We start from the raw sequence: 26,846 nt of genomic DNA, 5'->3' as shown, positions 1-26,846 counted from the left end.
ACATGTAACAGTTCTAATTATGGAGCAGAGTTAAATAAATGTGGAGCTAATTATGGTTTTAAGGAAGAAGAGAAATAATAGGCTATTTTTATACCTTCCTTACAGATACTCTGTAGATACAAGGATCCAGGATGCCTGTGGCAGCACTTGCACTCATTTTGCACATAAATGAGAACTTCTTCCTCCAGCGGACACAGTTTGCTTGCACTACCTCCCTGAATGAAGGGAGAAAAGACCAATTAATTATTATTAATGACATGAGTTCAGCACATACTCTCCTGTTTGCTCAAGGCTATATGCCAAAATGATATACTAAAAGCAACTGTAAACAGTGGAACAGGAAGAAATTTATTTCCTAATAATGACCTGTACATTTCTAAAACAATAAAGGGGAAATTTACTTATCAATTTGATCAGTATAACTGGAGACTTCGCTATTCATGTATTTGATATGTAATGCACATTTGTTTATGTGTGGATAGGTATGTGATAGGCACTTAAGACATAAAGATGGCAAGCATAAGCTGGGCACTAGTAGGTCATATCTATAATCCTGAGGATGAGATGTGAAGATCATGGTTTGAAGCTAGTTCAGGCAGAAAATTCTACGATAGTTTTATCTCCAATTAATTAGCCAAAAGCTAGAAGGGGAGGTGTGACTCATGTGGGAGAGTGCCACCCTAGGCAAAATGTTAGTGAGACCCCATCTCAATCAATAGCTGGGTATAGTGGCTAATGTTTTTAATCTCAGCTATGTCAGAAACATAAGTAGGAAGATCATAGTCCAGGGTTGCCCCAGCAAAAGCACAAGACCTGCTGGAAAAATAAGTAAAAGGGACTGACCTGTGGCTCAAGTAGTACAGTACCCATGTGGCACATACAAGGCCCTGAGTTAAAACTTGGTTCTATACACACACACACACACACACACACACACACACACACACACACATTCTCTTATACACAGATGTTAAAATCCCTCAGGATATACTAAGCTTCAAGGCATGTGATTATTCCTGTCATTGGGACCCACAGGCATATGATTGGGTATCAACAAACATTAAAACAAAGATTAAGTATGAAAAATAAAATTAAGCCAGATAACAGTGATTCATGTCTGTAATCTTGGCTACTTAGAGGATGAGCTCTGAAAACAGAAGTTCAAAGCCAGGCAGATAAATCAGAGATACTCTAATCTCCAATTAACAAGCAAAAAGTCAGAAACGGAGCTATGGCTCTAGAGTGCCAGACTTGAGTAAGAAAGCAGATTAAGAGCACCACACCTGGGGTTCAAGCACCAGAATGGCACCAAGAAAAATAATAAAATAAAATTATATGCAAAATTCTAGCTAATGATGACAGGTTGACATGTACTGGCCTCTATTCACGTCCTTAAACTCACTAAGTTAAAAAACAAAAAAGGGAAGGCATTATCTCACAAGGACAGAGACAGCCAGAGAGAAGACAAAAATAAGTAGTCAGAGACAGACAGGTGATATCTAATTTAGCATACTGAAGAAATCTGAACCTTCTGCTGTTAAAGTTCAAAGCCAAGAGTGGCATCTTAAATTGGTCCTGAAATAGAAAGGAGAAGGAACAAAAGATAGAAGGATTGATTGAAAACTATTTTGGAAAAAAGTCAGACTCTGACTTCTGCAGAAAACTGACCTATTCCACTGACAGGTAGATCAGGCAAATATCTGGCCCGCCTGAGTTTGGCAGGTATTCAGAATGGCATATTGGTGGGAGCAATGAGAGGAGATGGTACTGAGCCTCGTCCTCTCCCCTGGCTTCCATAATGCTGGAAATTATATATGTAAAAAATCTCAATAGGAAAATGTGGGAGGAATATATTCTGGGCAATGGAACCACCTCAAAAAAAAATAAAAAAAGCTTTAGTACTTGCACAACGATGTTCACTGCAGCATCATTTACCATAGCTAAGATGCCCCTCAGTAGATGAATGGATCGAGAAGATGTGGTACTTATACACAATGGAATTCTATGCTGCCATCAGAAAGAATGGCATCGCCCTATTTGTAAGGAAATGGAAAGACTTGGAAAAAATCATTATTAAGTGAAGTAAGCCAGACCCAAAGGAACACAGGCTCCACTGTTTCCCTCATTTGTAATAATTAGTACACATCCAGGATTCTCCTAGCAGAGGATCACAATATCTCAAAAGCTAAGTACATATGGCCATATAGGATGAGACTAAATGAAATGAACTCCAGGATAGGGAAACAAGAGGTTTATCTTTGTGATTGTTGTTCTTAATGTACTATATAAACTTTTCTTTTCTCTTTTTTCCCCTTTATGGTTAATCTCATGTGGTTACTGTATCTGACTTTGTTACCTGGTACACTGTATATCTGAAAGAGAGAAGGGAAGTGTGAAAACAAGATGATTGGGGGGAGGGAAATGGGGACAAAAACATGAGAAGGGGTATCAAGGTTCAAGAAGTAATCTACCCATTACCTGAAGAATATAACTGTAACCCCTCTATACATTATCCCGACAATAAAATACAATTTTAAAAAAAGCTTTAATGACGTAAGACATTGAGGGGTTATAGCTCAGCCTCCCTGCCCCCAATAAACACCTGTGCCAACAAACGCCCTCCATGTGCACAAAGCTTCTGACCAACCTTTAGCGCCCCAGTGAAATAGAAGCAAACATAAAGGTAAGTCTTTTATTAGGGGAGGCAGAGAACAGAATGAATAGGAAAAAAGCAAATTGAACAATGTTCAAGAGCTGACGCTAGAAAACAAATTTTCAGAGAAATGAAAACAAAGAAAGTGCACCTGCCATACAGGAATAAGGAGAGGGGACTAAAACATGCTCATAGAAATCAAAACTACTGGCTTGGTATTCTGTTTGGCTCTCTAACCCATCCACCCTTCTTCTCAGCCCATGAGGTTGGCCTAATGAGTCACATCAGCCAGCGCTGAGCATGTATAGGAGTCCCAGTAGAAGGATGGAAGGAAGGCAGAGAGAGGACAGCACACTTGTCCTCCTGGCTCCTCTCCTGTTAGAGGAAATGGTTAAGTGCTGGAGACATCAGCTTGATACACTCTAAACCTGTAATATGCACACTCTAAACGATGTGCCTTTATGACTTTGCTGAAATAAAAACTATGCTAATTAAAAACTTGTTATATACTGTATATTCTGAAAAAGGGAACGAAAGTACATAGCAAAAGCTGGACACATCTTTAATTCTAGTACATGGGAGGCTGAAGTAGATAGACTACAGTTTAAGGCCAACTTGGGCTATACAGTGAAATCCTGCCTAGAAAAAAAACTTAACATTATTGGGTATATTTTCTAATTGCTTAATCTATCTTTGTTATCTAGCACATGATTGAGATGATACCTATGTTCGTAAATAACCTGTCACTAGCACTAATACCTAAGATAAATCACCTTATCAAGGGAAAAGGTTTATTTTAGTTCACAGTTTTAGAGATTTCAGTCACTGATTGACTAGCCTGTTGATTTGGGCCTGTGGAAGGCAGCGTATCATATAGTCAATACTTGTAGTAGAGCAAGCTGTTTAGTTCATGACGAGGGACCAAGAGAAGAGGAAAAGGATAGGCTCACATTGTACATTTGAGGACAGTGCCCTAATGACCTAAAGACTTCCCATTTGGCCCTACCTCTTAAAGGCCCCGCTACCTCTCAATAGTGTCATGCTAGGGACCACACCTTCACACATGAACCTCTGGATTCAAGTTTAAGAGCCAAACTACAGTAGCATCTTATAATGTTACTACGCCAAGTTGTCTAGGGATTACATAATAAATAGAAAAAAATTACTAATATCCCAAACACTAAATCTTACCTAATAATTCGTTTTGAAAATGTACTTTGGCTGATACTTGGGTATGAATTCCGAACCTTACACCTACTTCATTTGCCTGCTATTGACTGGCACTCTACCACTTGAGCCATGCCTTTAGTCCAGCTTTTCAATGGGTAACTGGAGGTGGAGTCTGGCTTTTCTGCCCAAGCTGACTTTGAACGATGCTTCTCCAGATAGATCTTTGCCTTCTGAGTATCTACAGTTATAAGTGTGAGCCACTGGCACATGACCTGTTTTCTGCTTCGTCACTTTGAGTAATATTAGTAACTACAGAAATACATCATGTTTTTATCTAGCTTTAAAAATGCATATAAATGAAGTAGTTGTTACATGTCAATCGTATGTATTCCCATTTGTCCAAATAGAGGGCAGCTTTGGTCTGAGTAATAAAAATGAATGCAAGCAAATGAACTCTGTATGTGGGTATATCTCTTTAAAAGTAAATAAGCAGGACAGAGGTATTTACAGACTATCCCATTTACTTAAGAAGAAACTAAGTCTGGTAGGCTTAAAAAAACAAGAGATGAAGAAACTTCAGCATGGCATTAGAAATATGGGTAGATAACCAAAAATACAGGGTAGAACAGAGATAAAGAAGGAGTTTTAATACAGAACATGACATGAAATGTTCTGAAGAGAAAAATCATATTGTTTGCTACTATTCTGGTCTTCAGGTCCAAGCTGACAGTAACATAAGGACAATAATGACAATCTTCACTGAGTACTTTTTTTGCAGGGGGTGGGGGGGAAGGTCAGTTGTGGGACTTGAACTCTGGGCATGGGCGCTGTCTCTGAACTCTTCAGCTCAAGGCTACTGCCCCACCCCTTGAGCAACAGCGCCACTTCCAGTTTTCTGGTGGTTAATTAGAGATAAGAGTCTCACAGACCTTGGTGCCTGAGCTGGCTCTGAACTGCGATTCTCAGATCTCAGCCTCCCGAGTAACTGAGTGTTTATTATATGCACTAAACACTGTTTAAATGTTTTATGTAATAAAATACTCAATCCTCCAAGAAACTCTGGCAGAGTTATTTATTTTATAAAAGAACTAAGATACAGAGAAAACAAGTAGCTTGGCCGAGGTCACTTAGCTAAAAAAAGTTACAAGTAGAATTCTTATTTCTTATTTCTTCACATCTCAGTTACTTTTTTCAATAACCCATGGTAGGCTTCTACCCAATTTCCTCCACTGAAAACTGCCATCCATGAGCAACCAAGTGCAAAATCTGACTAACTCCTTTTAAAGTATGCTTCACCTGTTTTACCCAATTTGTATGTGTGTATGTGTGTGTGTGTGTCTGTGTATTAGTGCTTGCCAGTAATGGGGGTTGAATTCAGGGCCTGGGCACTGTCCCTGAGCGCTTTTGCTCAAGCCTAGTACTCTACCACTATGAGCCATATCTCTGTTTCTGGTTTTCTGGTGATTAACTTGTGACAAAAGTCTCACAAACTTTTCTGCTAGAGCTGGCTTCAAACTGTGATCCTCAGATCTCGGCCTCCAGAGAAGCTAGGATTATAGATATGAGCCACTGGCTCCCATCCCTTTTTACACACTTTAACAACAGTCCTATCTCTATTTGGGTGACTATTTCTTCTCAGTTTCATTTTTCCCCTTAAAATTGTGACGTTCAGCTGGGCGCGGTGGCTCACGCCTGTAATCCTAGGTACTCAGAAGGGTGAGGTCTGAGGATGGAGGTTCAAAGCCAACCTAGGCAATGAAGACCGTGAGACTCTTATCTCCAACTAAGCAGAAGTGGCTCTGTGGCTGAAGGGGTAGGGTGGTAGCCTTGAGCTGAAGCGCTTACAGTGCCCAGGCCCAGAGTTCAAGCCTCACGACCAAAAAAAAATAAAAAAAATTGTTATATCCAACCAATCTTCTATTCTTGGATTATAATTAACTCTGATGGCTTTTACTATGATGCATATATTGAGAATTTCTCAATTTCTTGGCCTCTACTTAATGCTTTTGGCCTCTGAGATCTGCCAAATATGGTCCTCACCAGCAGGCTTGCTACTTACCACACTAAGTTAAGCTAGTCACATGGTTTGCCCAGGAGCATATGTGACAGAGACTCCCATCCCAGCTGCCTGTAAATCAATACTCAGCTTCTCTTTCTCTTTAATATATCCTGATTCTATTCTAACTGGCTAAGCATCCACTTAAGACCATATATTACAAGTCTCCCTAATAGCTAGCTAGAAGTATGGGATGAAGTGTAAACTAATGAGGTATAAATGGAGGTTGCTGGATCTGACTCTGGAAAGGCACAGTAAAAGAGGGTAGTGGAGATGCATTTCTCTACTTTCTTCCCCTGCCTGGACAATAGTTAAGGATCTCTAAAGCAGATAGGTGCCAGTAGATCACACCTAGCATCTAAGGCTGACATCCAGAGGGTCAGTGCCAGTTCAGGCAGAAAAATTCCAGACTGAAGCAAAAATTTGGGCTGGACACATGGCTCTGAGTTCAAATCCAAGTTCATCTAAAAACAAACAAATGAATGTTAACAAGCCATCTTGAGCCATTAGGCTACCTTCAAAAAAACATGTTTGGGCCAGGAGTTTGGCCTAGTGGTAGAGTGCCTGCCTAGCATGCACGAAGACCCTGGTTTGATTCCTCAGTACCACATACATAGAAAAAACAAACAAAAACATGTTTGACTATTATTTACTTCATGAATTTGAACCCAAGGCTTTGGGCTTTTCTAGGGAGGTACTCTACTACTTGAGCCATGCCTTTAGTCTACACATAATCTTTACTGAAGAACAGTCCAGCATAATTATTATTGTGGACACAGAAAATATTGCGGACTGGGCCATGGGCATGGCCTAGTAGTAGAGTGCCTGCCTAGCATGCACAAAGCCCTAAGTTTAATAACTTTGTACCACATACACAGAAAAAAGCCAGAAGTGGTGCTGTGGCTTAAGTACTAGAGTGCTGCTAGCCTTGAGAAGGCTCATGGACAGTGCCCAGGCCCTGAGTTCTAGCTCCAGGACCGGCAAAAAAAAAAAAAAAAAAGAAATATATATATACACAGATATATATATATATATATATATATATATATATATATATATATATATTGTGGCCATAGTCCATAGTCTGCAAAGCACAATATCTGTTAATAGTGCTACTGCCTAACTCTTCAGAAGACATGGCCTTGCCTATATCCAGCATAACTACTCTCATTCAGCCTTTCACATTTCTTCTGTCAACTGAAGAGCTTCATTACTGGTTCCGGCTCAAATCTACCTTCCTCAATCCCACCAAAGAGCTTTCACAACACAACTGTGTTCATGACATCCCTCTGTCTAAGGTCCTTCATTGCTGCCCCATATTTTATAGGATTAAGACCAACTTTCTTACCCTGGCATCTCCCTGAATAAGCCCCCAGCAATCTTTTAGTCTTAGTCTCCACCTGCTCTCTCCTCTTCCCTGCTGTTTCCTTTCTCTCCATCCTGGTTCTGAACTATAGGCTGTGTTCACCATGTCTGTGTACCTTCTTAAGTGTTTTTTCAAAAGTCATTTCAGGCTGACACTATAGAACATGGAGGCCACAGTCTCCAGGAGTAATTCTGAGCTGGGGGTTAACTTCTGAATACCATCTTTCCTCTCTTGCAGGGTAGGAAGCGGGACTGGGGCTTAAAGGGTCAAGGTCTTTGAGAGTGGAACTATGGCACCCAGGATAAAGTCTTCAATTTCCTTTCTGTGCCTTGTTTCTGATAGATTCTCCTATGGCACATCTATTTCAAACAAACATTGTAAATTAACGTTAAAACTCTGTAAGGTTAAAAAAAAATCGCTCAAACCCTCTCCCTCCCCCCAGTGCTGAATGAGCACTGAACCCAGGACTTTGTACATGCTTTGCAATCACTGTAGCTCTCAGCTACATCCCTACCTCTTGAGGTCCTTTCTTAGTAGGAACTCAAGTAGAAACATGTGTTAAATTATGCTTTGTAAGATTTGTAATATCAAAATAATAGTTCTAGATTATTAAACAATCTCTAAAATAAAGAGGTTTTATTTGCATGTCTAAGGCAGTTACTCATAAATTTTTAGTCTTTAGTGTATACACACTAGCATACCCCCACACATACACACAACTGTACAGACAGCTGGCCAAACCAAACAAACTGAAAAAGTGACAAAGTTAGTCCATGACAGTTTGTTATACTGATGGGTTACTATGGAAACACATGCAGATTACTTGGCAACCGAGACAAAAGTGATATTAGTAAGTACTTTCCGTTAGGTGAGTCATTTGTTTCCTATGAGTTTTATATGGTTGCTTAACCACTTTCAAGAAACAAAGCAACGGAATATGATGTATGTAGACACTGTGAAAAGCCAAGTATTTCGAAGATAAAAAAGACAAAGCTGCTGAATGTGGTTTAAAATAAGCAGAGGATCCAGATGATAATGTTGCTATGGGCATTGTTCAGGTTTCAAAATAGTGGAGGGAAAGTTTGAAAGTTGTTTAAAAAATAAAAGTAATATTAAAAATAATGGATCTAGTGTTTGTGACCACTTATTGTGCAAGTAAATTACATTATCATTCTCCGAATAACTGGATACATCTTTAAAACAATGTCATGTTTGGTAATTCAAAATAATTTAAACTTTGTAAAAACAAGTGATTTTTAAAAAATAACAGAAACCAGCCTTACTGTGAGGAATGCAAGCTGTGTGCCAGATAGTATTACAGAGGTTAAAAGCCTTACCTGGTGGGGGGTGAGGGAGCAGTGGGGGTGGGGTTGTTTCCCCCCTCCCCTACCCCACTGCAGCCATAGTCCATATCACAGCTAACACTTCTCTTTCCCTCCACTTTTCCAGTTCCTCCTATGAGAAACAGATGTGAGTAGACTTCAGAGCAGACCCAGTGATTATTCTAGCATTCAGAACACTCTCTGGCTTCTAATAATTGTTAGAAGTTATGATCAAAGATGTCTGTAGCCCAGAAGGATGAAACAGTGGTCAAACTTACAAGGAGAGAATTTTCTGCTTCAAGAGCAATAAAGATTTATGATTAAAATGGCAAGTAGATTGTTCAGAATAAAGGAAACCTTTGGCAACTAAACCAAAACAAAAAAAGCACCCCAGATAGTTCAAAACTCTGGAGACGAAATTAGATCTATAAAACTATGGTGTGTGTGTGTGTGTGTGTGTGTGTGTGTGTAAAGAGTTCCTCAGATTTGTCTGCCCTAGTTGGTTTCAAACCTGAATCCTCAGATCTTAGCCTCCTAAACAGCTGTACAGACATGTGCCACCAGTGCCTGGCTACAATCTGTCTTTTAATTACAACACTACAAATCAAGAAATCTGTCAGCTCCAGAGGAATCTTTTTGTTTAAGCAAAAGCAATGAGAAAAACTGAATACGAGAAGCCTATCTGCATATCTATCTATCCATCTCAATTTAAATAAGGTAAAAATCCTGCAAGCATATAGGAAACTAAAGTCATGACAATCTGAAAAAGGCAAAACCACACAGACAGTAAGAGGATCAGAGTTTGGGGGATAAACATAATACAGAGAAAGAACATACATCAGGGTTGTTATTACATGGATACAAGTATTCCTTAAAATTCAAAGGCCACCAAGATGTGCCTTGAAGATACAGATAAGGAGAAGACTGTAGCATGCCTACATTCTTCAGGTCAAGAGGCAAACATGGTAGTTCATTTCTATCATCCCAGCTACTTAAGAGATACTGGATCTGGTGGAGCAGGTCTGTTACCTCAGCTAAGCAGGAAGCATTAGTACCATATTTGACTACTGGAGATCTAGCTAAAAAGTTAACTAAAAAGGACTTGAGGGCCTGGCTAAAGTGGTCAAGTGTTTGCCTAGCAAAACAAGTTTAAACAGCAGTACTGAAAAAAGAAAATAAAAGGGTACAATGGGATAGTAACACAGCTGGAGTATGACACAGACACACGAAGCACTTGAATTACAAACTTGAGTGGCAAAGACTATTAGCTGGCTGTCTTGTTCTTGTCACCATGATATCACAATGAGGCACTCCTGCAGATAAGGTCAATCGGAGGCGCAGCAGCTCGGTCTAGGTAGAAGGCTGTATTTGGAAGGGGGCTGGGGAGCTAGAAGGGATCTTTGCGTGACTGCAAGGGTGACAATGGGGAGGATGTATAGTAAAGGACTTTACTGAGCACACTTGTTGGGATGTTTCTGGTGTGGCACAGGCCTGCTCTGCTATTTCCTGCTGATTTGATCACAGCACAGGAAGCTTCATTCATGTGCATAATGTGACCTGTGGGGACCCTGCAGCCCTGTGGGAGCTATGGCTGGGTGCAGGAAAGAAGAATGGATAGCATGCGCAAGAAGACCTGATGCCAGTGGAAAACTGCTGGTTTTTATGTATGTTTGCTTTTTCCTGTGTACACAGGATTCAGACTGCTTGACATTACACAGGGATCCTGTCCAGAGACACAGTGAGTGGCTGTTCTTTAAGGGTGCTTAATCTTTACTACCTACTGATGCTTTGTAATCTGCCCATCTCTCTTGACAATGGGTGACTATATCTCTAGAGAAGTACTAGCTGAACAGAAGGCATCTGATACTATTCCTCACACAGAATGGAAAAAGGTAGGTAAATTAGAGAACCGGCAACAGTATGTTTAAAACAACATCTTAGTTATTTTGAATGCTGAACTGAGGTGGTGCATGTGTGTGAGGCAATACAGCACCAGCAGAGACTTACACTACAGGTGAGTGTTGCCTAAGTTAAATTAGCTAAGATACTTCTCAAATCCATTTTGCCTAATGATCAGTGGTACTGATTTAGTTTCTCAAATGAGGAAATGGTTAGTGCTGATAGCACAATTGTTACCCAGTTCCTGATTACTCACATGAGAGTTGACAGTGTTCAGCTATATGTAACTACAAATGCATGTTGTCTAGAGTACTAGCTTGACGATTAAGTATTTTCCTTCATTAATAAACAGTGTAAAGGTAATACAGTTGTTTATGAAAGAGCTTTTATTAATTTAGCCTAAAGCAAAATTTTAGAAACAAATATCTTCTTTTGCAAGGACCTTTTCTAACTACTTTTCAGGGGCAGTTATTCTAAAACTGTTTCTGTCTTGTGTATATAAGCCACCAGCCGGATGCTGGTGGCTCCTATCTATAATCCTAGCTACACAGGAGACAAGATCTGAGATTCATGGTTTGAAGTTAGCCTGGGCAGAAAAGTCTGTGAGACTCTTATTTCCAATTTACCAGAAGAAAAAATTTAAAAAGCCCCAAGTATAGCTTCTGTAGTAGCCAAATTGGGTTCAAATGGTTAAGCAAAAGAATCAAGCAAAATGGCAGGGCCTTGTGTTCAAGCTTAAACCCAACTCCCCCCTCCTTCCCCCGACAAAAACAAATAGTAAAGTCCACAGGACAGTCTAAGCATGTCTAAGCTTGCTGGAAGCCATTCCTTCACACACACACACACACACACACACACACACACACACACACACACACACACACACACACACACACACACACACACACACACACACACACACACACACACACACACACAGAGTTTTACTGTTGTAGTTTTGAAGACAGGGTCTCACTAGCCTGGGACTCACAATCCTCTTGTCTTAGCCTCATGACCTCTGGATTAAAGGTGTATGCCACTACTCCAGGCTCACAGAGGTGATAATTTCAAATTACAAAATTTTATAGAACTCTGAGCTGGCAAAAAAAAAAAGATTAATGAGAGATGATAAATTATAGTAATCTTATAACCCTCACACTTAAGAATTCCTAGACACTGCTATTCAGAAAGAGTTGCAGTCTGTGGACAGGAAATGTATAAAATGGTAACTAGGAAGAAAATGTCAGTAAATGACTATATTCTGTGGCTAGGCTGTGATGAATAAAGCAAGCACACAAAATTCAAGTCAATACTAAGTCCCTTCCTCATTTCACACAAGATAAGTCATGGGTGTAGGCCACATTCTAAGCCACAATGCTTGGAAATAGCATCTGATTAGGAAAGGTCTGCTGAAACCAGTAATTGGAATTTCAGACAGAAAAACAAACAAAAAAGAAAAACCTGTATTTTTTTCTTTTAGTATAGTAGACTTCCAATATTCAGTTTGCTTTTAAAATATTTATATCATTATTTTCTTTTTCAGGATTCCTTTGCCCAAACCTACGATCATATTCTGGCTCCTCTCTAAAAACAAATACATAAGGGCTGGAGAGGGGGTTGAATGTTTGCTAGCAAGCAAGAGATCCTGAGTTCAATTTCCAGTATTGTCAAAAGAGAAAATTTAGAGTTCATGCCATTTCAGTCACACCCACGCCTTTGGCCTGGGCAGATGCACACTGCTCTACTGAAGTAATTCCAAACTCAGTATTCCACTCTCTGAACAGCCCAGCCTTCCTCCAGCTTTACAGCACTACATAATCATTCCTTCCACTCATGACTTTGGACATCCCCTAAAGTCTCACTTTCCATCTTTGTTTCCCTACCTCATTTTCATAAGGCCTGCTGCCTTATACAATCTAGACCCACCTCTCAAAAGATTCCTTACATTCTTTTCTTACCAATGATCTCAAATTACCTCACCTCTCTGGCCTTTCCATCTACAGTTACCTGTATGCTTCTAAAGTAGTGTTGATCTTACCATCCATTTTCTCCTAACCTTACCAGCATTGCTAAAGACAACTGATAAATATTCTGTCACTGAACTCTTCTGTTTTAACATTTCACCTGGGCCAGAGGATTGCAGGTGAGGCCTCTACCTCTAGTGCTGAGATTATAGGCATGTGCCATCACACTCAACTACTAATTTTAATTGTTGAAGCTCAAGTGACCTGTCACTTGAGAATTGTCTCAATTTTGAGAATTGTTGGCCAAAGGCCAATCTACGGATCTTCACAGGTCTTTTGTGCCAGAATGGGCACAAATCTAGACACTTTGAAATGTTGACTTCCTCTCCCTCTCTTTATGTGGCAACAGTTAACAAAACTACTATTCCTACCATGTCTTTAACACACCCTAGGTCGCTGCCTAATTTTCTTCTGTCATTCTTCTCTTGATTCCAGCTACACTTTTTGGCTCCAGCAGACTTTGCTAAGGAATTATCTTCCATAATACTCCACCCTCCTACCCTGCACACTCCAAAAGGAAAAATGTTTCAAATAACTTTTTCTCTCCACCTTTTCTTGTGCTTACTTACATAATTTTTGCACACATAGCAATTTTTCAGAAAGGTAGTTAAAAAGAACAAATATGGTGTAAAATGACTGGTACAAATAAGAATTGAAGAGAAAAATCAGAGCTGGATAGTGAGGTAAGTTTTCATCTACCCACAACTAGCCATAGGGTATTCAGGAAGCAATGGAGAGAAATGAATGGGTGGGTCCTAGGTTGCCAGGCGGTGATGAGCCATTATGTTTACCTAGATCCTGGGAAGAATGGATAGAATCTGTATTAACTAAAGGGAGAAGAGGAGGAGGGGGAAGAACAGCACTCCAAGGAAATGAACATGCACATATAACATTTGGCTAATCGGAGCTGAATAGTGCTGGCTAAATAAAGGATGAAGTCTCAATCACACAAACAGGGAGTTTGTATGAAAGGGCCTAGGAATCGCCCAGTGACACTGGGTGACAAATAATGACACTGCTGACAAATAGTAGTGAGTTAGCTTATTCACTACTATACTCTTCTCAGGGTTTTATGGGCAAGGGAGGGACTGAGCAGAGGAAACATGCCTTTCCCTTTCCCCTATCCTCAAGCCTCAAGGCTTGAAGAAATTCCAATATGGGGTGAGCTGAGCTATGCCCTGAGAGCAAGATAAAAAAAAATTCCAGGAGCCAAGCACCAGTGACTCATGCTTACAATCCTAGCTACAGAAGAGGTAGAGACACTGGAGGATCATGGTCCAAAGCCAACCTGGGCCAGAAAGTCTATGAGACTTGTCCACCAAATAATCAGCAAAAAGCTGGGCTGGGGACATGACTCAATTGGAAGAATGCCAGCCCAACAAGTACAATGAGCAAACATGAGAACCTTAAGTTCAAACTCCAGTACCCTCCTCTTAAAAGCATATTTCTGAGAATTATGTGTATTTTGCATACACAATCATCTTGAGGCAAACAGAAACTGGTATATGGTAAATCTATTTAGTGATGTCATATTATTGGAGTCAATTCCCATGCCTGGCATTCAGAAAAGGTCATCCTACATAGATGTGTCTACTGGCCTTTTCTAAAGCACAGAATTGAGAAGCAAATAACATAAAAAGTGCGAGGCAGCCGTTTCATGGGTCTCTGGAACCAGCTTGCATCCATGCTTTGCACTTCCAGCTGACCAATTTCTAACACATGTCTTTTCGAAATGCTGAAAATGTTTTTATTTTTTTTTCTTTTTTTTTTTTTTTTTTTTGCCAGTCCTGGGCTTGAGCTCAGGGCCTGAACACTGTCCTTGGACTTTCTCAAGGCTAGAGCTCTACCACTTGAGCCTCAGCACCACTTCTGGCTTTTTTCTATGTATGTGGTACCGAGGAATCGAACCCGGGTCTTCATGCATGCTAGGCAAGCACTTTAACCACTAGGCCAAACTCCCGGCCCCTGAGAATGTTTTTAATAACAAAAAAATTTTTTGTCTTTACCTCTTCAGATGCAGAATGAGAGTAATAACAGCAGTAAAGATGGTGATGAGTCCCACAGATAAAGACGTGTTGTACTCATACATTAATATGTTGTTGAATTGGATCTCCTTTATGCAACTTAAGGTATTAGAAAAATAATAAATGCCATTTTTAATAAAAAAAATTATGGCAATGGTTGTGGTAACACTAGGGATATGGCAGCAGCAGCTGCCATATTATTTTGTAGAGTAAGGTCAAGGCTTAGAAAGTACATTGGGAAAGTGCTCAAATAAATGTCAGCTGCTAGTCTGACAGAGATCACAATGTGAATTGATCTTGGCAGGACAGCTTGCATGTGTAATCCCAGCTAGTCATAAGACAAGAGATTGGAAGGATCACAGTTTCAGGTCAGCCTAAATGAAAAAAAAGTTCATGAGACCACAGGAAAAAACCTGGTGTGGTGATATGTCAGTCATCCAGCTATGTGGGTAAATAGAAGGATTGAGGTACAGGCCAGATCAAGCAAACACCAAGACCCTATCTCAAACAATAGAGTAACTTGCCTAGCATATACAAAGCCCTGAGTTCAAACCCCAAGACCATCAAAAAAAGTGAACTGGTAAACTGAACTTCATATCCACCTAGAGCAAAAAGAACTCATTTTACAATATTTTTAATTAGTTATTTACTTTAATGTAGAGTTGACAAATGGCAATTGTATATACTCAGACCAACCCAAGCTTTGATATATGTATACATGGTAAAATAGATCCAGATATCCTTGGTTAAATTTCCATACTTTGTTGTTGGTAGAACATTTCCAGCCTACTGTCCTAAGGTAGTTTGTGCAAGGGATGAACTACAGTCATTATGGCACATAATGGAACACTGAAATGCATTCATCTAGTCTAACAGAAAGAAACTATTTCCCTTGACCAAACAGCTTCTTACATCTCTACCTCCTGCCCCTGGCACCCACCATACATTCTCTATTTCTACGTTGCCTTTTTCATAGTCCACATAGAAATGACATTCCTCAGTATTTGTCTTTCTGCATCTGTTTTTTTTTTTTTTTTTTTTGGTCGGTGGTGGGACTTGAATCCTTGGGCTTGGGTGCTGCCCATGAGTTCTTCAGTTCAAGGCTACTGCCCTACCCCTTGAGCCACAGCGCCACTTGTTTTCCTGGTGGTTAATTGGAGGTAAGAGCCTTATGGTGTTTAGTGCCTGGGCTGGCTTTGAACTAACATCCTCAGATCTCAACCTCCTTGGGTTTCCTTCTTTTTAAGGACTGAACAATATTCCATTGAATATGCCACATTAAAAATAAAAATCCATTCAAGCCAGGTGTGGAAATGTCATACCCCCTTTGTATAGCTAATCTACGCTAGTAAAAATACATACTATCAATACACATACATGAAGTTTATATATATATATATATAAACATATATATACCAAAATGTTAATAAAAAGTGTTAGCTGTGTTTTACTTATGGGCAATTTTTGTTCTTTTATTTTTGCATTTCAAAGTTTTCCCACATAAACCTCTACTTTGTTTTTTGTAATAAGGAAAAAAATGACTAAAATGGACTACACAATGTGCAGTGAATTAAAATCTTGAAAACATCAAAATGATCTTTGGCCAAAAAAAAAAAGTCCTTTGTCTTGTTTACAAAGTAAAAGATCCAATACACAGATGTGCTCATCAGCTTCCCAGACACGCTCTGAATTCACGTGCGTCTTACCACAAATCCACGTGACACTTAGAAAATTCTTTAGCTATTAATACACACAATGATAAGCAATGTAAGTCAGGCTCATGCCTGTAATTCTACTACTCGGGAGGCTGAGATCTAATGATCGCAGTTCAAAGCTAGCATAGTCAAGAAAGTCTGGGAGACTCTTATCTCCAAGAAGCTCCTAAAACAAAAGGCAGAAGTGGAGTTGTGGCTCAAGTGAGAGAGAGGCAAACCTTGAGCAAAAAGAAGCTCGGGAGCAGTGTCCAGACTCTAGGTTCAAGCCCTAGGTCTAGCACACACAAAAAAATAACAAAAATGGGCAAAATAAGACAAACGAGACTATCCAAAAACATATTTAAAAAATGTTTTTGCTTCCAACCAAGTGTGAGGCCCTAAGTTCAAACCCCAGTACTATCAAAAAAGAAAAGAAAAAGATACACTGTAGATTTCCTCCTTCTATTGTTTATTCAAACATGTCCTAACAGTCTTAATAAGCCTCAAAAATGATTTAAAAGCTTTATAAAGAAAGGATTCTGGAATGATTCAAATAAATAATACAACATTCTGTTGCTCGAAAAGGGCTTCAGAAACATTTAGTAGGCAGTGATTTGGTTTTAGTTGAGTGGATCACTAGAATTGTACAACATATTTTCCAAATGTTTTATAAACATTTACATAAGATCTCACCATTTTACTTTGATCATTTTTTTAGTAACATTTACTACAGATAAATATCTTTTAGTCTCTTTTTCTAACCTCTTCACTGAACAAACTTTCCTGGGAGAAACTAGATCCTTTTAAAACCATTTCTCCTTAATAATATGGTTTAAGAAAATTCTAAATGAGGAATCAGCAGGCTTGCAAGGCTCCAGCAGACCAGAATGTAAGAAATCCACATACCAAAATAAACGTGTCTCCAGCTGCTTAGCAGCTTCACTGTCAGCTCCAAGGTAACAGCTAAGCACAATCCCACTGTCAGGTAAAGTTCTTGTCTCAAAAATAAATAAATAAATAAAAGCACCATCCTGACTTCTTTTTCCAGGAGAAATGTGGACTTAAGATTCTCTTTGGCCCCATCCTAACTAAATTCTCACAGCCTCCTCATTTGTTACCCCCACAGCTAGGCTAATTTATTATCATATTATCATTTGAATCCAAATAGCAGCAGATTGCCAGTCAACTTAAACACTTTTCTTACATGGTAAATCTGTTCAATACTTTTTTTTTTTTGAGCTGAGTACAGGGTGATGATGATCACAAACTGTAATCTTAGCTACTCAGGACCCTGAGATGTGAGGATTATGGTTCAAAGCTAGCTCAGGTAGGAAAGTTTAAGATTCTTACACACTTACACTCACACACACACACACACACACACACACACACCGAATCCTGAATTAAATATCCTAGGAGCAGTGGAATATAAACTCTTCATATTATCATTCAAAGCTTTATCCCCCTCTAGTCTTGCCTTCTGCTTCTGTTTAAAGTGAATTCTGCCATGAGATGGATCTAACACTCAATACCATTATGATTTTGCTCAAGCTGTCTTCTTAATACTCCTTCTGGTCTGCACCCATTATCCCAGCATGTTCAATTAAAGCCCTAAAAGGGATTTTAGCAGATAGTATGTCACAAATCAAGGTTTTCTTTGGGATTTCAGCAACACTCACACACTGATTAGGCAGTAAGTCATGTGGGCTCCCACTGCCAAGCAACTGTACATCTGTGATGTAATTTTCTCTAAGTAAGGGCAATCCCCCTGTGAACCCTTCTATTGGCTGTGGGTCTCATAGCTCCTGAAAGAAAGCTAGAAGTCAATAAATGCTTAATTAACTTTCAGTCAACAATCAATCATGTGCATGTTTAGTTTTTGCATAAAGTCAAACAGACATATGTGCAACTGTTTGTGTATCTTTAAGACTACTCTAACAAAATGAAAATTATTTTGTATAGGTTTATGCACGGTATCTCCAACACTATTCCATTCCTTTTGAGACCTAAGAAGTCTTTGCATATGATTGCATCATGGCAAAGATTTACTACAGTCAAAGAATACAAGGAAGAATCAATACATTACTTCATTTCTCTAGCATTAAATTGTGACTTGTGCTGTCTGCAAGAGAAATTCATTCGAGACTCAGGGCCCATGGTTTTTGTTAGGGGTAGGCACTTAGTCACTCTCGGCTTAGCAAAAACAAAGATTCCAGACTCCTAGAAGATGTTCACCATGAACCTCACTGCAAGCCACTGTCATCATGTATGAATGTACTTAGACCATGTACAGAACTATTTACCATTCGGGGTTCCTGATGCAAGCCAAAGGCACACTATGAAGAAAACCATGTTGAGTTGGGGGCATGGCTTAAGTAGTAGAGTGCCTGCCAAGCAAGGTGCAACCCAGAATTCAACCCATATTCAACAGAAATAAAATTTAAATCTAAGTACAGCAGTCTTAGGCCTGCTTTGTCAATTTTTTCTCATATAATTACTTTCATATTCTTTTATGAGAGAAATGTTGCTGTTAAAACTGTTGTTTTTTTTTTTAACTGACAAGGGATCTGATTTTTCTCCCCTCCCCCTTTATTTTTCTGCCAGGACTGGGGCTTCAACTCAAGGCCTGGCATTGTCCCTGAGCTTCTTTTGCACTATACCACTTGAGCCATAGCACTACTTCTGGTTTTTTCTATTTATGTGGTACTGAGGAATCGAACCCAGAGCTTCATGCATGCTAGGCAAGCACTTTACCACTAAGCTACATTACCAACCCCAAGGGATCTTATTTAAAAAAAAATTAAAACCTAGTACTTATAATTAGATGTAGGGCCTAGGCCTACAGTCACTAAAAGTTAAGGAATTTTGAGATAATTCATTTCCTTTTGGATTTTTTTTCCTTTTTCTGATAAAATGAAGTATTTTTTCTTAAATTAACATTTTGTGGTTTGCAGAGTAAAGGAATTAAGCAGAACTAAGGAATTAAGCAAACAGCCCTTCTTTTGAGTAAGTTCCTGGTCTCTTTAAATGCAAATAGGCTGCCAAAGCCCTGTTTTAAATATATCATCCTAGTGAAACAGGATAACTTAAGGAAACTGAGGCCTAGTGATGACAACTCAGAAATATGGTATTTAGAAACATAGATGTGCTGTCTTTGCTTCAAAGAGAGATAACAATGCATTTCCTCCTGAGGAATGCCTTTCTACCCAACTTAACAGATGATATAATGTGCACTATCCTGAGAAAACTTAAGCTACCAGCCTAAAATACAGATAACAGGGCTCATCCTTGTCTTTTGTTTTATGGCAGGATGGAGTCTAACCTGGAGGCTAATTAGAGCAAAGACAAAGTACCTATCTTTGCATAACATAACATTGAAGCAAGACCCCCTGGGCCTTTACCACATAAATAACCCAACAGCCCAAAGAGCTGTGTGCTTCTCGATTTCTGTTAAGAGTCTGTCCCTGCCCTTTTGTGTGTTTGTTAGCCTGTTTGCCTACTTGTTTATTTACTCAATAGAGCTCTGACAAATTTCCTTACCACTGTGACTTGTCCAGAAATTCTTATTCTGTGATCAAAGTCAAGGATCCTAAGTGAAGAGTTCTTATATTTAAAGAGAAGCTTCACTAAACCTCACCTCGGTCTAGTGACACTATTAAATAATCCTTCAAACTGACCATGACTGTTTTGGGGGCTTTGAAAGACTAAACAACCATATTTCCCATGAACAAAGCCAGATTTTTGTTGGGAGAGTAAATTTAACACAGATACTCAACTTTTTAAAATTATCAAGTCTTATAGAGCACAAATCAAATTATACACATAGACCACTTCACTTACATGACATTTACGCCTTTTAAAAATTTCAAGGGCTGGTGTACAATATTTTTCTGTACTATTTAGTGTTCTATTACAGGAGTGTTAAAAATTATGGTAGTATAATTGATTAGCTAAGTAGCTACAACTACATCATCAGTTAATTGTGAAAGTTATTCTCAGTGGGCTATTTTTTAAATATTTAGAATCAATAGTGCTTCATATTTCCTTTGGTTTGGCCAAACAGACCTTATCTGGCTCCTATAAGCTTCATTATTGCTACAGTCAACAATTTTTTCTAAATTCCACAATCCACTGACATTATTTCTTGCATATTAATAGATGATGTATTAAAAAGTTTTCAGTAAAACCAAAATGACCAGTGTACTTAGCAAAACAAACAAACCCAACTTTTACTCAGGAGGCTGAGATATGAGGATGACAAAAGTTTATAAAGACGGCGGCCTAGGTAGAGAAATCTAAAAGACTCTCAGCAATTAGCCAGAAAAAATAAATGGAGGTATGGCTCAGGTGGAAGAGAACCAGCCATGAAAACTAAAAAGAACCCCAAGCCTGAAGTTCAAGCCCCAGTACCAACACACACACACACACACACACACACACACACACACACACACACGCCTTTCAAGTATTTTATTAAAAACAAAAACACACTAAGGATAAATCTGTCAATCAGTAAAGAGCACTGAAATTACCCAGGAGCTTGGCCACAGGTGGTATTCCTGGAACCTGTTAAGCACCTCTCAGAGTGGGGGGGGAAGAGGTTCCTCTGAAAAGGAGGGCAGGGCCTAGGTTCTCTTTCTGGTTCTCAGTCCTCCTCCCTGCGCCCCACTAGTGGCCACTTGGAGACTCGGGTAATTTAACGAACATCATAACTGCAGCCACAGCTCTGTGATGAGACATAGGCTGCTGTCTGTCCGCCAGGAACACTGGATGCAATTCAAGACCCAGCCCGGCCTTCCGCAAACCCCATCCAGGGCGACCCAGTTGGGGTGCGGGGGGTGGGGAGGGGCGTCAGGGACCCTGAAGTCGGATCCACCACAGGCCAGTTCCGAGTGGGCCTTCTTGGAACTGGAATCCTTTGGGTCCTTTACGGTATTTCTTTTTTTTTTTCACAACAGCCCAAGTTCCACTTAGCATTTTTACAACTATGGAACCGTCTTTAAGAGAACCCGCAAGCATCCTCTCCCTCTGGCATCCTCTCCCTCTCACCACCACTGCCATTCCTAGAGATCCGGAGGAGACAGGCACCAAAGCCAGCCCGGAGGCGCCCATCTGCAAGCATTTTGTGAGGGATCCATGCGGGGCTCCCCTGCTGGGGCAAAGAGGGCCCCCAGGAGCCGGCGCTGCGCACCCAAACCACACCCTGATGGGGGGAGCCAAGGAGGGGAGCGGCCGTCCACCCGGCCGGCCCGGTGGGAGGACCCAAGAGGGGGCGCGATTCACCTGGCCAGCCTCAAGGGGGACCGAGGCGGGGGCGCGGCCCGCCCAGCCAGCCCTGCCGGGGGCGGGGGGCGGCGAGGAGGGGGCGCCCCCCCCCCCGGTCAGCCCCGCGGGGAACCGAGGCGGGGTGGTTTGGGCGCCTCACCTGGAGGACTCGGCGGAGAAGCTGCCGCCGTCCAGCAGCCGCATCTTGCAGAAGAGCACGCCGTTGACGAAGGGCACGGAGGAGAGCTCCTCCAGCTCGAAGTCCACCTTGAACTTGAACTTCTTCTTCTTCATCATCGTGAACGCGGGGCGCGGGAGGGCGGGCGGGGGTCGCCGCCGCCGCCGCCGCCTCAGCTCGCTGCAGCCCCGGATCCGCCCGGCCCCATCCTCGGGGCCGCGAGGTGTTGGCGGGGGCGCGGCCGGAGCCGGAGCCGCTACCGCCGCCTCCGCTGCCGCCACCGCCTACTCGCCGCAGTCCGGGCCGGAGCGCGGCGGCGGTTGGGCGCGAACCCCAGCGGCCCGCGCTGCGGCTTACTCCGGGGGGCGGACGTCCCCGCGCGGTGCCGCCGCCGCCGCGTCTGAAAGCAACCAGGGGCGAACTCCGGGAACCGCCGCCGCCGTGGGGGACTGGGGGCGCCCCTAGTGGTCGCTGCCCGCAGCGCAGCGCCGGGCGGAAGCGGGGGGCGGGAGCGGGGGCGGGGGCGGGGAAATTCGGAGCGAGCGGGCGCTTTGCCAAGGAAACTCACGGGCTGAAACGTTTAGCGTGTCACGCCTGGGTGGGGGTGGAGAGGGGGTGAAAAGGCAAAACAAGAAACAAAACAGTAGAAAACAGCCCCCCAGGCTTCCTTCTGCAGCTTCCTCTGCGCCCTGCCTTCCTTTCCTTTTTTCCTTTTGTGCAGCCTGGCCCCACCCCGCCCCCACCTCCCAGGGCTTTCTTACCCTTGAGTCTTGAGGGGTATGGGGACTTAGGGGCAAACAGAATCCAAGACGTTGTTTTGGCTAAACTGAAATGCGAAGACTCACATTTCCTTTAGAGATTCTAAATCCATGAGCTTTCACATATAAGCTGAATGTGAGGTAAGGGGGAAAAAAAAAAAAGGCAGAGGCTAAAATGTGTTGCAGGGCTACTGAGTGTGCCTAGGCACTGTGCTGCTGCCCACATTTCTTCTTGTTGTACCTCTGATTTCTGACACGCTGGATACAGGAGTTAAAATAACATCTCCAGGGCTGGGAGTTTGGCCTAGTGGTTAAAGTGCTTTCCTAGCATGCATGAAGACCCGGGTTCGAGTCCTCAGTACCACATACATAGAAAAATACAGGAGGTGGTGCTGTGGCTCAAGTGGTAGAGATCTAGCCTTGAGAAAGTCCAAGGACAGTGCTCAGGCTCTAAACTCAAGCCCAGGACTGGCAAAAAAAAAAAAAAAAAAAAATTCCAGCCGTCCTTTAAGAAAATCTCTGTAAATGAATAGCAATTGCTTGCCTTCTGTAAGCCTATAACTAAAGTATGTTAAAAGACCTGGGTGACAAAACTACCATAGGAAGGAGTAGCAGAATCTTCAGGACCTCTCTGTCGGCAGGCAGAAACTGAGTTCGATGCCTCATTTTATTTAAGGGACTTGAGCAACTGTACATATTGGTGTCTTTTGGGATCCTAAAACCAGACCCTTTGGTTATTGTTGAATAACTGTTTTCAACCACCCTTTCTTGTCATATTTTTATTATTTTGAAATGGGAGTGTAAAGGAGTTACTATTTAACAAATCATTTTATGAGTAGGATGCATCTTGTTCATTGTCACCACTTCTCTTTCAATACCTCTCCTAAATTGTCTCAATTTCATAGGTTAGGTATTGATTACTAGAATCCCATCCCCCCCTTGTTTTCGTTTGTCTACCTCTTCTCTTAACCTTTCAAGTGCCAGTTTCCTGTCATTCATTTTGTTGGGTTGTGAGTTTTCTAAAGAATTACAATGTTTGAGTTTTCCCTACAAATAGCATACTCATGTTAATACTTTCTAATGGGGCAGTAAAATTTCATTGTGTATACAAATCAGATTTTCTTGATCCATTTGTCCACTGAGGGGCAGATGGGCTGATTCCATACCTTGCTATTGTGAATAATGCAGCAATGACCATGGTTGTGCAAGTGGCTTTACTGTATCTTGATTTGTGAGTGGTATTGCTGGATCAGAGTAGCTCTGAGTTGGTTGTTTTTTTTTAAGACTCTCTAAACTGTTTTTTCCAAAGTAGTTGAAGAAATGTACATTTCTACCAACAGTATATTAAGAATTCCTTTACCCACATCCATGTCAGCATCTGTTGTTCATATTCTTGATGAAAGGCATTCTAACTGGGGTGAGATCGAATCTCATTGTTTTGACTCGCATTTCCTTTATGGCCAGAGACATTGGGCATTTCTTCATGTATCTGTTGACCATTTTTATTTCATCTGAAAAGTCTCTATTTAGCTTGTTGGCCCACCTATTAATTAGGTTGTTGATTCTTTGGGGGTTTAGTTTCTTTAGCTCTGTATATTCTGAATATTAGGCCATTGTCTGATGTGTAGCTGGCAAAGATCCCCCCCCCCCCAATTCGGTAGGCTGTCTTTTTAGTGTGTTAACTGTGTCCTTTGCCAGGCACAATCCCCTTTGTGCACATTTATAAATTAGTTCTAGCTTACACATATGAGAGAAAATAAGTGTCCTTTGGCTCTCTGAGCCTGGCTTGCTTCACTTAACATAAAGATCCAGAGGCAGAGTTTGAGCGTTTGTGGATGGGATTTGGTGGTGGGATGAGGCCTTCCAGGACCAAGGGAAAGATAGCTGGAAGACACACAGAGAGAAAGCTTAGAGATAGCTAACTTGGACCACTGAAGGGACTGAGTACTGGAAGCAAGACTGTGAGTTGGGAATAGAGGAGATGATGAATCTTTATCTGAACTGCTTGTAGGGAGAAAAGCTTTTGTGACAGGTTAAGATTGAAAATAGGCATTTGGGAATTGTGATATTTGCTGATGGCTAAAGCTCAAAAGGCGGGTAAGAATATTTAACGGGTAGCTGGAGAAGGTGATTGTGAAGGCTCTGAAGAACAATCAGAAAAAGATTAAGAGAGATAGCCTGGAAATCATGAAAGTGGTACCATCTAAGAGGTACTGTGAACTCTGCAGGAGTGTCAGGAGAAGGGCAACAGGTAAGTATGGAGGGGCATGAAAAATGGAGGAATTTTAAGAAAGCACTTCAAAGCAATCCAGGAAGATCTGAACAATATGAAAGCTACAGAATTGAAGATCAAGTAGGTAATTAGTAACCTTTATAGGAAAAAATTTCATAAAAGACAGAGGCAAAGGAGATTCAATTGGTCTAAGAGTTGGAAATAGCACTATGAGATAAAGGACAAAGTGGTTTTCTGACTTTTATCAGTGAATGAAAAGTAATGCTAGTAGTCGAAGGAGAGGGCCTAAGCATTTTCCAATCATAGTTAAGGGACAGCCAGTATTTATTGAGTTCCTGTAATGTGCCACGTAGGGCCTAAAGATTAGAGATACAGTCCCTGTCTCAGATCTTGCAGTCTACTGAAGGACACAAATAAGCAAGCAGTTTGGGGGCGATGAATCATTGAGCACCATTCATAAATAATGATGAATCAAGACTGCTGTGGGAGAGTGCATTTGCATCTAATCAAGTTACATAGGTTTATGGAAGGCTTAACCAAGTTAAGTGAGTGACATATGAGCGGGGGCCTGTAGGATGAGAGAGAGGGTGGGAAGCACATTCACCTACTCAGGTGTAGAGGCTCAGAGGAAGGGAAGCCACACTGAAGAAAGGATTTGATTTAGTTCTGTCTGGCCCACGGTTTAGAGTAGGGTGTGGTGACAGGAGTATAATTGGGAGTCCTTGATGTTTCAAAGCAAAGGATGAATATTCAGATTTGCGCAAGATAATGGACATGATAGTAACCTGTAGCTACTCAGGAGGCTGAGATCTGAGGATCATAAAAGCTAACCAGGCAGAAAAGTCTATGAGATTATTATCTCCAGTTAACCACTAAATAAGTCAGAAATGGAACTAGACATGGGTAATAAAACTAAGGGATAGTGCTCAGACCATAAGCTCAAGCTCCAGTGGCCAAAATAAAATAACATTGCATTTTATAAAGACCTTCAGCTGAAGAAAAACTAGAGGATGAGGACAGTCTGATGTCCTTTTTCAGACTCATGATTTTATTGTTAAACACCTGGTATGAGTCAGGGTCAAGGCAGGAAACAGATGTCATACTCCAAATGTTTAAATGAGGAAAGTATAACAAAAGAACTCTGTACAGAGTTGAACGCAGGGTCAAGGACCCACAATCTGTTGGGAAGTTGAAAGGAGGCAGGGATAAATATACTGAAAATATCATAATGTTACTCATCTACTTTCTGATCTCCTGCTGACACATCCTCTGTCCCAAACAAATGAAAGCCAGAGAGCAAATGAGCCTGGAAGAGGCATTTTACAGAAGAAAACCTTATGGGACACAGAGGGGAGAACAGTGGAGGTAAGGGGACAGAAAGCTATCTGCACATAGCTGATTCAGCCAGGGTTCTCTGTTGCAATTCAAAAGCACTCTATTTACAAATATATCTTGTATTGTAAGGCTTCTAAAGTTCTTGGAAGGGCTCAAAGAATGGAAATCTGCAACGAATTGGATTCTGGGTTATATCACTTGTGAGAAACATTGGGACTTCTTTCCTCCTTTACTTCCTGGCATATGGAAGTTGCATTTCCCAGGCTATTTGTAGGTGGATAGGGCCATATGACCATTTCTAGCCAATAATAGATGAGAAGAAATAATATGCCAGGCAGAATGCCAATGGCTCATGCCTGTACTACTAACTTCTCAGGAGTCTAAGATCTGAGGCTTGTGGTTCAAAGCCAGCCTGAGAAGAAAAATCTTCAAGACTAGTATCTCCAGTTAACCAGCAAAAAACCTGAAGTGGAACTGTGGCTCAAAGGGTGGAACATGAGTTTTCAGGGAAAAAACAAAGGAATAGTGTTCAGGTCCTCAGTTCAAGCCCTAGTAATATCACAAAGGAAGAAAGAGGGAGAGAAAGAAAAAAAGAAAGTACTTTTAGGATAAGAAAATAATGATCTTTTGAGCACTATCTAGCTCATGTCTTCCAAGCCACAATAGTCACACAAAAGGCTTTTAAGATTTAATGGCTAAACTGCCTCGGTGGCTCATGCCTGTAATCCAAGCTACTCAGGAGGCTGAGATCTGAGGATCATGGTTCAAAGCCAGCCTGGGCACTAAAGTCTGTGAGACTCTTATCTCCAATTAATCACCAGAAAACCAGAAGTGACGCTGTGGCTCAAGGGATAGGGCGGTAGCCTTGA

The 26,846-nt window shown here is 41.2% G+C and overlaps 1 protein-coding gene across 1 annotated transcript in view; it reads right to left on the bottom strand.

Moving 5' to 3' along the window:
• Positions 1–21,930, bottom strand: part of Eeig2 (EEIG family member 2) — a 48,246-nt gene extending 26,316 nt beyond the window's left edge. Inside the window, exons 1-2 of the mRNA XM_090333957.1 lie at positions 21,634–21,930; positions 95–215 (exon numbers count right to left, since the gene is read on the bottom strand). Coding sequence (XP_090190083.1) covers positions 95–215; positions 21,634–21,770 — 258 coding nt within the window. The 5' untranslated portion in view covers positions 21,771–21,930. The remainder of the gene's footprint in view (positions 1–94; positions 216–21,633) is intronic.
• Between the last annotated feature and the right edge of the window lie 4,916 nt (positions 21,931–26,846).

The sequence above is a fragment of the Megascapheus bottae genome, chromosome 6 (assembly GCF_031878675.1).
Source record: "Megascapheus bottae isolate mThoBot1 chromosome 6, mThoBot2.hap1, whole genome shotgun sequence".
NCBI classification, from domain to species: domain Eukaryota; kingdom Metazoa; phylum Chordata; class Mammalia; order Rodentia; family Geomyidae; genus Megascapheus; species Megascapheus bottae.
Note: the sequence above shows the minus strand (reverse complement) of the source record. Positions and strands in the feature narration are given on the sequence as shown.